At 26.5% G+C, this 13504-nt stretch overlaps 1 protein-coding gene across 4 annotated transcripts in view; it reads right to left on the bottom strand.

Annotated features, from left to right (window-relative positions):
* Positions 1 to 2059: 2059 nt before the first annotated feature.
* The window catches only part of LOC100206897 (rho guanine nucleotide exchange factor 12), a 120411-nt gene continuing 108966 nt past the window's right edge, over positions 2060 to 13504 (bottom strand). For all 4 annotated transcript variants that reach the window (XM_065788090.1, XM_065788091.1, XM_065788092.1 and 1 more), the window contains 15 exons: positions 12003 to 12085; positions 7625 to 7679; positions 7400 to 7511; positions 7207 to 7241; positions 6788 to 6994; positions 6568 to 6641; positions 6462 to 6494; positions 6127 to 6172; positions 5914 to 5981; positions 4328 to 4381; positions 3907 to 3944; positions 3039 to 3148; positions 2914 to 2957; positions 2794 to 2835; positions 2060 to 2526 (listed from right to left, as the gene is read on the bottom strand). In XM_065788090.1, the coding sequence (XP_065644162.1) occupies positions 2434 to 2526; positions 2794 to 2835; positions 2914 to 2957; positions 3039 to 3148; positions 3907 to 3944; positions 4328 to 4381; positions 5914 to 5981; positions 6127 to 6172; positions 6462 to 6494; positions 6568 to 6641; positions 6788 to 6994; positions 7207 to 7241; positions 7400 to 7511; positions 7625 to 7679; positions 12003 to 12085 (1094 nt within the window). In that variant the 3' untranslated portion in view covers positions 2060 to 2433. The remainder of the gene's footprint in view (positions 2527 to 2793; positions 2836 to 2913; positions 2958 to 3038; positions 3149 to 3906; positions 3945 to 4327; positions 4382 to 5913; positions 5982 to 6126; positions 6173 to 6461; positions 6495 to 6567; positions 6642 to 6787; positions 6995 to 7206; positions 7242 to 7399; positions 7512 to 7624; positions 7680 to 12002; positions 12086 to 13504) is intronic.

Below are 13504 nucleotides of genomic sequence, written 5' to 3'. Positions count from 1 at the left end.
TCTGCATTATCCTGATCACTCTCTGTTAGTTCTCTCTCCAACAAATCAAATTTTCTTATTAATTCAATTTCAGTAAAAGATATTTTAGTACTAAAATAACCAAAAGAATCGTCTAAAACATATATATGAGTTTTATCTCTGATGCTGCAGTTTTCATTTGAAAATTAAACAGTACTTTGCATAAAAAGTTATTTATATGTGAATTATTGGCAATTGATATTGCTGTTAAACATTTCTGCAGATCTCACAGCACCAAAAAAGAGCTCTAGATGGTTTTGAATGAGCTTGTATGATAATAAATAATTTAATGGTGAACCTTCTTTTTCAACCCAGTCAAGAAATACCTTGAGCAGATTTAATTGCTGCCAAATATCCAATGAAATCAGTTTTTCGATTATACAAGATCATTTGTGTAGCAGTTATCTCTTTAAGACTAATAATATTCTTTAGCAAATCATTTTTTTGAATTTAACGTCATATAATCAATCTATTATGCGAATAAACTCAACAACATATTTATAAAATTATTTAACAGCTATTTACAGTTCATTAATATAAAAAAGTCAGCAAGCTGTAATATATAACCATAATACTTAACAGCAGGTAAGCAGGATATTTAATTAAAGTTAAGGAGATATTTCAAAGAGGAGAAACGTTTTGAACATTTCTATATAAAGATATAAATAAATTTTTTTCAAACAAATGTATTTTTATATACATTTGTTTCTTCAATTGTATTGAGTGATTATCCTTCAAATTATAAGAAACTATTATTTACTTTTTATTTGTTTTAAAAGTTGTTATAAATAACTATAATTCAGGTTATTCTATAAACCTGGGTTTTTTTTACCAGTATAAGCGACACTTAATAATATTTTATTCAAATAGTTTATGCAATAATAGAATTCAAGTATAATATAATTCTAGAAGGAACCCCTAAGTTTTTGTATACTCACAGCACTCAGTTAACAATTCATGTAGAATTTGTACAAAATGGCATCTTGCTAAAAAAAATAGAGAATATAGTAGTAGAGAATATAGAGGGTAGAAATGACTGTCGTTTATCATACTGTTATGTTATTAACCTTCTAGTATACAGCATTGGGAACTAAAAACTATAAGACTTATAGTTTTTAGTTCCCAATACTTATACATAAGACTTAACTAAATTTGTAAATGCCATTTAATAATAAATTCAATTATACAAAAAAATAATTTCTTTTTTTCTCTAATATTTATAAAATTCATTTGTTTTCTTTTATTTTTAACAAATTTATAAGCTTATTTAAATATTTTTTTTTGTAAATTGATATAGCCATTTAAAATGTATATCGGTTTCACCGCTAGGAACTAAAATCGCCGCCATCTTGGGAGGCCAATTTTAGCTTCAACTTTTTTCGGAAAAAACAATACAACCAGCTATCCAGTTATATTTTGAGATCAGTGAATAAAACACATGTTTATACATTGACGGTTTGAGCTAGAATGAGGCAAGCATGCCACACTAAAAACAATTGATTAATTATGGGTACCCCTAATAGTATTGATTGATACCTATATATATAGAAGATTTGCTGCCTAACTAAAATTCAATTCTACTATTCATAACACAGACGTCAAGTAACAAATTTAAAAAACTCTACTAACACTTTAACTCTCATCTTTAACTGGCATTCTTTCTTAAATAAAGGAGTCACTTCTTCATTCATTGGTCTTGAATAAAGGAGTCACTTCTTCATTCATTGGTCTTGTATAAAGGAGTCACTTCTTCTCTCATTGGTCTTGAACAAAGCTTATGACAAAAAACGTTTTTTTGTTAAAGGGACAAAGTGGACTTCTGCACAGCTTTTTAAGACACTGGAATGAGTTACCCAATCAAATGAATGGTTATTTTCAATCAAAATACAGTTAAAGTTAGCTATTGCTGCACAGAAAATATGGAGTAATGAATGGAAAATACAGATTTTTCAACATAAAAGCGCAATTTTTTTTACTTACGAACATTTTTCTTAAGGGAAGAATGAGATAAGTTTTTAATACAAAAAATAACACACTAAAATCATAGAAATAATTATAATAAAAATAACGAATGCCAATACTCTTCCACAAAAACACGTGCTATAATACATTTGATAAAAAAATCATTTATATGCAAAAATTTAAAAAGTTTCGAAACAAACGATATTTCTTTAAATACTCCTTTAGTTGTAAAAAATCCTTGTTGTAAATGTGGCAACAAATAAATTAACAGTATAAAGCCAAAAAATACTTGTATGCATATTTTTAGAGTGTGATATGCACACTCGGTGAAGTAATACGCATATCGATATTTAGATCTTATTTCTGCGTATCTTTTCACAACAAATTTGAAATTGACGACATAATAATCGTTTTATTTAATATATCGTTGAGAAATATGGTATCTATGAATTATTATACCGTATTACCACGTGATATCTCTGCGTCTAAAGGTATAGTTTTATCAGCGGTTGATGGCTTACTTGAGATCTTAAATGGACTTAACGTCTAAAAAATAAAATATTGTAGAATATGAATAACGTAAATCTAGAAATCACGAGACAAAGCTCTTAGAGATGCTGCGTCGGACGCATACTTACATTTTGCGGATATTTCAAAAAGACTTATCTGTTTTTTAATAAATAAAAAAGTTTTTATTTTTTAAATTAGTGAAAGGGCTTTAACTCCTCAATCCCGCGTCAGGAACACACCGCTGACAAAAATACAAAAAAATTTCAAAAACAATTGTTTAGAATAAGACTAAAATGTACACACCAAAGGTGCAGATTCTTCTTTTATATCACCTAAACTGTTTGACTAAAAAAAAGAAAAAAAAAGAAATAGCATAAATTATTAAAATAAACAAATCTTTGCTTTTCAAGTAATAATAAAAACCTGAAAAGTAGAATGAATGACTTGATTCGATGACTTTCGAACATCTAAAAAAAAAAAAAAAAAAATTGATGATAATTTAAAAACGTAAATTTTATATTATTACTTAAGTGCCAACTAAATGTTACCTGAGTACGATGCACTTGCTAAACTATTGTAATGTTTTTTATCTTCATTTAAATCCAGTGATTTATTAGTGTTTTCATAATAATTTTCACTTTCTTCAACAAACGATTTTCTGAAAAATAGAAAAGGAATAGCATGGTTTGGTTTTCATATTATTTGTAAATTTGTGAAAGTAACCTTTATTTATTATCACCATGAAAATTATTTAGTTTTATCGCCTTTTTATTTTAAAGTAAATCTTACAAAACCAAACTCTTTTTTCCAGAAAAACTACTTAAATGAAAACAGTTTTGATGTCTCCTTCTTTTAAGTACATTTCGGTATATCAAACTTAATTTTAGAAGCTTTTAAATTTAGCATCTTTTTAGATTTAAGAATTAATTCTGATTGAGGCGTTGTTACAGTAGAGTTGTGGTGTTGTGGTAACTTGGCACTATGTAACCAACTCTAATCAATTTAAATTAAACTAAACTTTTGTAAACTTTTTTTAAATAAATTTAAACTAAAAAGATTAACAGTACCTGAAGAAGTAGAAAAACTATCAAATCAAGTTAATCTAAAGTAAACCACTGTAAAACATAGTCACGTGTTAAAATAAATGTTAAGTTTTTTTTTTGGAAAGTTTAGATTTTTAATTTTAGATTAAAAATAATTTATTTTTACGCTAACACAAATTGCTTTTAAAAAATTTAATAATTTTTGTAAATAAAAATGAACTTCTCACACCCATTTAAATCATTATGAATTGTTTAATTTGCATTCGCAATTAGATTTTCATTGATGAGCATGCGCATTGATTGGGTAATAAAAATGCTTGTCAATTTTGCTCACAACACGAAAAAAAAAATCCTAAATACGAATGTTACTTACGATTCTAATTGAGCGCCACAAGTTTCAGCTGTTTGAATCTAAAATAAAAAAAACATTCAAGTTCAAAAACTTTTAATAAAAAGTGAAAGGCCGGCGCGAGTAGGTGTCACTTGGGGTGGGGTGGTGGGTGCCATTAAAACATTTGCTGACTAAAAAAAAAAGTCCTCGTTTTTTGAAATTTGCCGACTGACTGTTTTAAATGACCTACATTTGCCGACTGACTGGTTTAAAAGGATCAAATTTGCCGACTAAATAACAAAAAATTCGTTGATGAATTTTTTGTTCATTTAGTCGCCTCCCCCCTCCCCACCTTCGCGCTGGCCTTGACCTTAAATTTACAAGTAAAGATAAACTATAAATTTACAAGCAAAAATGATCAAACTTAAATATACAAGTGAAGATGTTAAAAACTTAAACTTACTAGCAAAGATGACAGTATTTCATGAAGTGCGTAAACTGACACAGACACATTTGCCTGAAAAAAATTTTCAAATTCATATATACTTTTAAATATATTGTTTTACATAAAATGCAAAAAAAAAAAAAAAAAAAACAAGGTAAAAACAAGGTAAAAACAAAAATATACAAGTTTTATCCAAATCTAAACATTTTAAAAATCAAACAGTTTTGAAAAGGGAGAAACTTGTTTAAAAATCATTTAGTACTTCTTATGCTTTTCATATATTTTAAAATATTTTTTTGTAAAATAGATTAGAAATTTATATTATAAAACAGATCGAAAATGCTTTTTATTTATATTGTAGAACCAATCGGAAATGCATTTTTCTATACTGTGGAACAGAGGCCAGAAATTCCCTAATATATACTTAAGAACAGATAAGGGATACCTTTTGTTAAAAAGTTCTACTTTTGTTGGGGAAACAACATGATTTACTAATTAAATTAAATTAGTTAACCTGTGACCGTAAAAAATGTCTTTTAATGGTGCAATGTTTTAGAGATATTATGCACGCATTTTCAAAATGAATTAAATCTTATATTGCAGACTCAGATATGTACTAGATATGAAACTGATAAGAAAAGTCTGTTTAAGATACAGCGATTTTCCTGGTCATATTTTGAAAATTCGGAAAATTTTTTCCTGAAAATATCCAGAAAATATTTTCAAAAAATATCCGGAAAATTCCGGATATAAAAATACATTTTCTGTAACTAAGAATATTTACATAATGTTAACATTATTTGCACGCGAAAAATGTTTAAATATTTCAACTTTTCAAATTAGTAAAATAGCGGCGTAGTACTGTGGATGTTACAATGATAAAGTCATGAGGCGCAGCTGGCAAGGTTATGAGTTCGAATTTTCCAAAGAAAACTTGTTTTTTTTTAATGCCTTTTTAAAAAAATTTTATTTCAAAGTAGCATTATGTTTTTTAACTATTATTGTCATTTAACGTTTTTTTTTCAAAGTTTCATAGAATATTTGCATCAAACTCAGTGTTATAGCCGTCCCAGTGGGCACGGGACCTAAAAAAAGACGTCCTTTGAACGTTCAAAAGACGTTTTTTTTATGTCCCGTGCCAACTGGGTTAGTCACAGTGGACATTGACTGATTTTAATATGAATAAGCGCAGTAGAAAATACATACATCGACTGAGTGTTTAGGTTTTGGCAAACATTCTTTTATGTAAAATAAATTTTTTCGATATTTATTTAAGTTTTATTTCAATACTTATTTGAGAAGAGTTTATAAAGTAACATGTTTTAATGATTTCATGACAAAAAACATATTTTTAACTTGTATATTCAGAAAACTATTTAGATATCAAACAAAATTTTAGAGAAATATCCGAAAAAAGATAATCCCTGTGGATAGCAAAAATTATTAGTACAGTGAAGTTTTTATAGTAAAAAATAGTAATCAATAATACACAACTAATTTCAATTAACAATATACAATCTGTACAAGAAATCTGTATAAATGCATAAAGATAAATGTTAAAATGTATATTGAAATGATATTTTATAAAAATAAATATTCAACACCTGCTGGCTTGCTGATATTTCTTTACTCAGAGATAGTATTTCATTTACTAAGGCTGTAAGGTGATTGGCTATAAAAAAATTTGGTTATTAAACAATTTTTGAAATATATTTGCATATACTTGCATAAAGATTGGATATAATAAATACAATACATTTGCATATATTTTTATTTGAACTAGATAAATTTATCAAATGATAAAACATAAAAACTACCTTGATTCATTGCAGCAAGAACCAATTCCCGAGAATCACTAGGAAACTGAAATTAATATATATATATGTAAATACATACACACATAACTTATATAAACTTAAAAAATAAGTAAATAAAAATATAAACCCTAAAAACAATTCTGCTATTTTTTCAGTTAACTGATAAATAACACTTTCTATGATAATAGATGATAATAACACACAATATGATAATAGATAATGGCAATTATACTCTACAAACTTTATATTGAAATAATTGTTTAGAATTTATACACAATAATAAAGTAATACGTACATAATAATATGTACCTCAAAATAATGATAAGAGTATATACCTCATAATTTGACTGAGTTCCAATCTTCTCACCCTAAAAAAATTTGATTTGATTTGATCAACAAAAGTTAAAAATTGTCTCAAAAATGAAATTTAAAAAAACTTACCATAAGCTCTTTTATGATGCAACGTTTCTCTTGTAGAATCTTTTTAATCTCTTCATCTTTCACTGATAGCTCACCTAAAAAAAAGTCTATATAATCATTTATATAATAATTATAAGAAAATCGGATTTCTTCCTTTTTTTTCTTCTCGCGCAAAAAAGAAAAAGGTAACCAATGGAGAAAAACAAAAATTGTACAAAAAAGTATAATAATTAAATCTTACGAGTAAGTTCTTCAGCTCGTTCTTTTGAAGGTAAAACTCTTTTTTCAATGACTGAATTCAAAATAGGACTTGCAGGTGGACTGATCTGAAGAGTTGTTGTTTCACTGTTAGCTGGGGATTTTTTATGAATATCTTCTTCTGCTATTGGTGGAGATGTTGGACTAACAGATGCAAGTCCATTACGCCGTGGAAAGTTTGCATACTGGTCTAAAGTAAACAAGTAAGTTAGCAACAACAAAATAAAGTGGCTACTACTATCGCCATATTTAGTAAAAGTTTTTAGTTATGCACTTCCCAAATTAAATTTTTAACACAAATGCTACTTGAACCTTTGCATGTTTTCAAGTTTATATTTCAAAGTCTTAAATAAATAATCTTATTCATAAATCTACCTTATGAAAAATAAATTCAAAACTTACCAAGTTTTGTAGTGTCGAAGATGTTATCTACCCACCTTTTAACAAAATAAACATTGTTTAATTTAAGAACTCAAACATTGTTTAATTTAACAAAATAAACATTGTTTAATTTAAAAGTTAAAGAACTTAAACACAATGAAATGAAATATGAAATGAAACAATTTTCAGAAAGGAAAAAAAAAAAAAAACTTACTTTTTTTTGGCTTGAGTTGAATGAGCCACAAACTCGTAAAGGTTTGCTGAGTTATTCAGTTGTTTATTATTTGAATCAGTTGTTGTTTTTATTAAATAGAACGCTTTAATGTCTGAAATTATAAAATATCTTATTTTTTACAAAGTTAATCATGCAACATAGTAATTATAAAATACAGTTTTAAATTTGTTATATAAAATATAAAAATCAATATAACAGAATTACCAGTTGCAACATCTCTAATGATTATATTAGTAAGTTTTACAAGTGAACTGTGAACCTAAATTGAAAATACATACAGGTGTTAATAAGAAAAATCTTTGAAAAAAAGTCAGCACGTGTATCAAATTATTCACTATTCACATATAATAAACTTTGTGTAACTATTAGTTATAACTAGCAAGTCAAAGAAAAAAAAACTATATTTATTGCGGTATTAATGTCCATCATATGTGAACTGCTAACTGTAGAAAGGCAACAAGTCCACAAATCCTGATTTCACAGAAAAGACAAAAACTGTTTTAACCTTTTACTTTTAAATTTTTTTCCTAATTATCCAACAGTTATTATGGGTCTAAAAGATGAAAACATAGTTTTCAAAATTTATTTTCCTTGAGTAGTGCTTTTTTTTATGCAACACTATGGGGTTTAAAGGTTACTTTATTTATGCAACACTATGGTGTTTAAAGCTTACACTAAAGGTTGTTTGAATATCATGATGCATGGTACTACTTAAGTAAATCATTTATTTAACTTTAATCTTCTTGTTTATTTATTCAGTTTAATCTTCTTCAGGCACAGTACTACTTATAAAGTTCATTTATTCATCTTCTTGAATGGACACAGAAGTTACGGATCATGACTTTATTTCATTCAGAAATCACTTTTCTTCTGACATATAAACTAAAGTTGATGGGTGATACAGCTAAATAGGCTTTATTAGTTGGTAGTTCAAAGTCCCTTATAGTGTTTTGTAGATGAAAAATTTCACTTATCAATCCAACAATATGCATACGACATTCAATTTTACTTGGTTTATCAGAAGAAAGTGACACCTCATTATTTTCACATAAAAATCATTTCTTAAGCATGTTCTCTTGTAAAACTTTGGCCACCAGGTCCTACACTCAAAAAAATCTTCAAATAACATTTTCTTTACAGTAAACTTTCCAGGAATTTTTAAGGAACTGTTAATCAGATCAATTACTTCATCAGTTTCATAATTTTAATCATAATATCTCTCTACTTTTCTTAGTTTTTTTCTTTTAATTTCAAAGTCATGGTCATTAGGCATAAGCAAATGTCTCTTATCAGGAAACACCAAATTTTTTTTGTCAAATCCCTTAGTTTCACAAAGAGCCATAATAAGTCTAACAAATACACCCTTGTTGTCTTATTTTGACTAGCACATGTTTCATATATAATCCATTTTTACATATCCTAATATGCATCCTCTTGGGCATAATATGGTACTTCACTGTGAAAAATTTAGCTTTTGCTAAAGAAGAACCTAGTCTTGGTCTTTGACAATCAACTGGAAAAATGCCCATTAGTGATTGTAAATAGATGCCTTAAACATTTCCACCATGGCATCCTTCATACAAATCTTCAAACAGTTTTTTTTGCAACTGAAATAAAAAAGAAAAGTTTAGACCTATCTAAATTTTTATATCTAAGATTAAACACAAAGTTTCTACCATATGTCTTAAAAACACAGAGTGAGGTTTCTACAATAAGTTTCAAAAACACAGAGTGAAGTTTGAGCCTATGAATTAATTAGGTAATTAGACTACTTATTGGTAACAATGCTTTGTAAATGAAGTTGTAATTGGTTTTAAGGTAACCTAGCTTTAAATCTGTTTTTTTCATACTATTTAAACCTTCTTAATTACTTTCCTTTCATAGTTGTCTGCATTAACTACTCCATTATTTCTTCCCTATTGATAAAGTGTTATTACTTTAGGTTTTTTTATTAGAGGAAATATTTAACTAAATAAATATTAAGTACCAATTAAAGCATAATTTTATGTGGTTATTGACACATAAACTTGATGAGTGTTTAAAATGTTTTAAAGTATTTCATATTTACTACTTTATTTATGCATTTTATAACTTGAATATAACAAATCTAATAAAATAGTAAACAAAGTTTTATCCCACTGTACATTGATGTTTAACTGTAAACAGTGCTTTAGAACTATTGTTTAGAGCAGAAAAGAAAAATGTTTTTTATCTGCAGTAAAATCAAAATTTCATGTTTACTATGCCTATTAAAATGATGGAAGATGTTCCTTCTTAGCATTACATGTCTATCCATATAGAACTGATTTGTGCTAAAAAATAAATTTATGAATTTGAGGACTAGTTGAATAAATAAATATACAAACTGTTAACAGAAAAAATTCTTCATTTATTGTAAAATTAGTTTGTTGAGGTTAATTTTTAACATTTTAAAAAATGTTTGTAAAGTTAAATAAAAACTTTTTCAATTGATATTTTTAATTTAAAAGAAATAATTAGTAATTAAAAAAAAAATATTAAAAAAAATTAGTGAGTTTAAAAAAAAAAAAAAAAAAAATATTTTTCATAATATATTTTTCATAATATGTTTCATATTAGTTGTCTCATCTAAAATTCCTTCAGTGGAATTTTTAAACATAACAATAGACAATAGAATATAAAATTTCCATATTTATACTATGTTCTAGATCCGCTAAATTGTAAATAATATCTATTTCCCTATCATCTAAATCTTCAAGACATAAAAGACATGGACATCATTATAATTTATATTTAGCTGTAACACCAGCTCAGCATGTTGAACTTTTCCAATAACTTATTTAGCGGTTATAAAATAAGTAACAACTTAATCTAGACATAATTTTCCAATTTTTCAATTGGATCAGAAGAAAACCAACCTAAAATTACATATTTATTTCCATTTGATGAAAGATGGCAAGACAAATCAATTAGGTTACGACAAGTATGTGAAAGTGCATGGCTTGTACCACATGTGAGTTGGCAAACTTGTTTACCAGATAGTGGTTTCATATTTTCAGCCAATGTTGCAATAGTAAGCAATTTCTTTAAGTTTATGTCATCTGAAGATCTGATTACATTACGTGGCTCACCCCTACATCTAAGATTTGTACATAAACATTTAACATTCACTATTTTCCAAAAATCTATAATCAAATCAAAAAAAAAAAAATAGTACCCTTTACACTTTCTTGGTCTATTTTAGGATGAGTTTTTAGAGCTGCAACTGTCTCTTCATTAAATACTTATGAACAAGTACTTACTTTTTGCCATTCTATTGGTTTGGGATTTATTGATGCTCCAGTCAATTTTAGATTTAATAATCTTTTTTTTAATAATTGTTTTTTTTAAGTGTTTTAATAAGTTAACTAAAAATAAATTATTTGATTATAAATAAACTGCAACTAACCTAGATTTTCTGTCAGCTAATTGTTTCTTATGGATTTCAAAAGATGGGCATAGTCATATAAAATATAAGTTCTATTTTGACATAACCAAGAAAGAAAGAAAGTTATGATTAACTTTATAACCATCAGTATTAATTGCAATTACTTTACCATTACATATAGAACTTTCTATGATGTCTATAATTAATTTACATTGGTCTAGTTAAAAACCTGATGTTAAATTACAAACTGATTAAACTCTTGCTGAAAATTCAGGTCCACCATAAAGAAATTTTTTTATCTTTGACCTTAAATGAAAGTACAGTAGTAGATAATTTCTCTGGATAATTAACAGCTTTTCTAAAAATACTTTCGCTTTGATATAATAAAGCAGCTTTTACATAAACTGTCTATCAATAAAACATAATTTCTTTTTTTCCCTCAAGGTTTGATAGCAGAGAACTAAAAAAAACTAAATCATCTTAAGAATTTATTTTTGAAGTTATACAAGTTAAAGTTCGAATATTTGGCAACATCACAACACAATTGATTATATTGATCACAACACAATTTCATTTCTTCCCTTAGGCGTTCACTGCTCGTGTGTGACCATTCCGTAAATTTTATATGCCAAAGTTTTTAAATCACAACATAGTTGATTATATTAATCACAACACAATTGATTGTATTAATCACAACACAATTGATTGTAAGATGAACAATCTATTGCAAAATATTATCATTCCTTGGTTATTATATCAAGAGAACAAACAAAACAGCTAACAAAATGATCTCTTATTACATTTAGATGCTCAAATAATATTTTGGTTTTATGATCCTAATCTTTAACTTTTAGATATCTAAGAGCTTCATTTAAAGATTTGTACTTTATGAAGTTATTCTGTTATTTGAAAGAGGTTTAACAGTACATTTTGAACCATAATGAAATGCATTAAACATTTAGCTTTGATTAACTATCAGCAAAAATAGTAGAACTTAATCTTAATCCACAATATGAATAATGTACTATTTCAGTATAAGCACAGGCTGGGCATGATGTCATCATTTAGCATACGCTAGGCTGATTCAGCATGATGTCATCAGTTTTTTGCAAACCTAAGCATAAAGTAGTTATCAAAGGTATCAATTATATAAAGTAATTAAGCAATGAGTCTTACAGCACTATGCATTTTCAAGATGTATTTTTCATCTTCTTTTTTAAGTATCACTAGCATATCATTTAGTAAAACAGCATGTATACCTGAAAAAAAAGAATAAATTATTGTTTCTTTTAACCAAATATAGTTTTTAATAGTATAAATTAGGGTAAAAATTAACTTTAAAATATTAAGTAAATATTTTCAAAAAACAACAATTAGTAATTCTTCTGAAACTAACGAATGACAACTAAAAAACGAGACTAAATACACATATCTTCTTAAAGGAATAAGATTTTAAAAATAGGAAAACTGTTTTAGGAGGTATTTTTATTCTAGTTCTTAAATATTTTATGTGTTTTTATTTTTTATAGAAAAATGAATAAAAAAATAAGTTCAAAACAAGAAAAGATTAGAAAACGTGTGTATGAATTTTATTTAAATTACAAAAATGCTGGTAAAAAGTTCACTTATGACCACTTTAAAGTTGAGAATATACCTAAAAGTACTATCTACAAGATAATTCAACGTGCTGAAAGTGAATCTGGGGACCAAAGAGTTCAAGGAAGTGGAGTAAAAGCTAAAAAAATGACCAGGACAAACATTGAAACATAAAGACGGAGTTTTTCAACGACAGACAGCTAAAAAGTTCAACTGTACTCAGCAACACATTAGTAAAACATTAAAAAAAAGAACAAATATTAAATCAAGAAAAAAAATGACAATTCCAAAACGCTCTGACCAGCAAAAAGCAGCAACTAGAACTAAGTGCAGTCGATTGTGTCAGAAATTCAAAAATCGTAAACCAATCATTGACGATGAGTCTTATTTCACGTTAAATCACTCCAGTATCAATGAAATGATATATTTTATACTAGTGATGTAAAATCAACTCCATCAGTTAAAAACCAAACAAAACAAAAGTTTCAAAAGAAATTACTTCTATGGATTGCTTTTTCTGAAAAAAGCAATCCTTTTTGTTTTATACTTTTTTAAAGAGATATGTGTCTTTAAATCCAGTCTCATTTTTTAGTTGTCACCCATTATATATAAACTTACTAATAAACTGATTAAAAATAAAAAGATTGAAAGTGGAAAAAATACAAGACAAAAAGATAAAAATTTAAATACAAATAATTTAAATTTAAAAACAAATAATAAAGTAAATTTTAAATTAACAATAATTAATTGTTACAATTTAATATAAATGATAAAAACTGGCTGCTTAACTGAAAAAAATTTAAAGCTCAAGTGTCTTTTAAAAAATGAATTAGCTTAAAAAAGTAATGCATTTTATTAACATAACTGTGTGTTCAACTTCATTTTCTGTTTTTTATAAAAAATAAAAAGTTCAACAAATGAAGTTTATAAAATATACTGAATTTACTAACAATTTTGAAACAACTAAAATGATTATAAAATAAATGCAAACAAAATATTTGTCAGACAGATTGACTGGTAGATGTTAGTTTTTACTAGGCAAGTGCTGGACAGTCTCTGGTGACTATTTTGAGCTTTATATA

This window comes from Hydra vulgaris, chromosome 01 (assembly GCF_038396675.1).
Source record: "Hydra vulgaris chromosome 01, alternate assembly HydraT2T_AEP".
NCBI classification, from domain to species: Eukaryota; Metazoa; Cnidaria; class Hydrozoa; order Anthoathecata; family Hydridae; genus Hydra; species Hydra vulgaris.
This window is presented reverse-complemented; position numbering and strand designations above follow the sequence as displayed.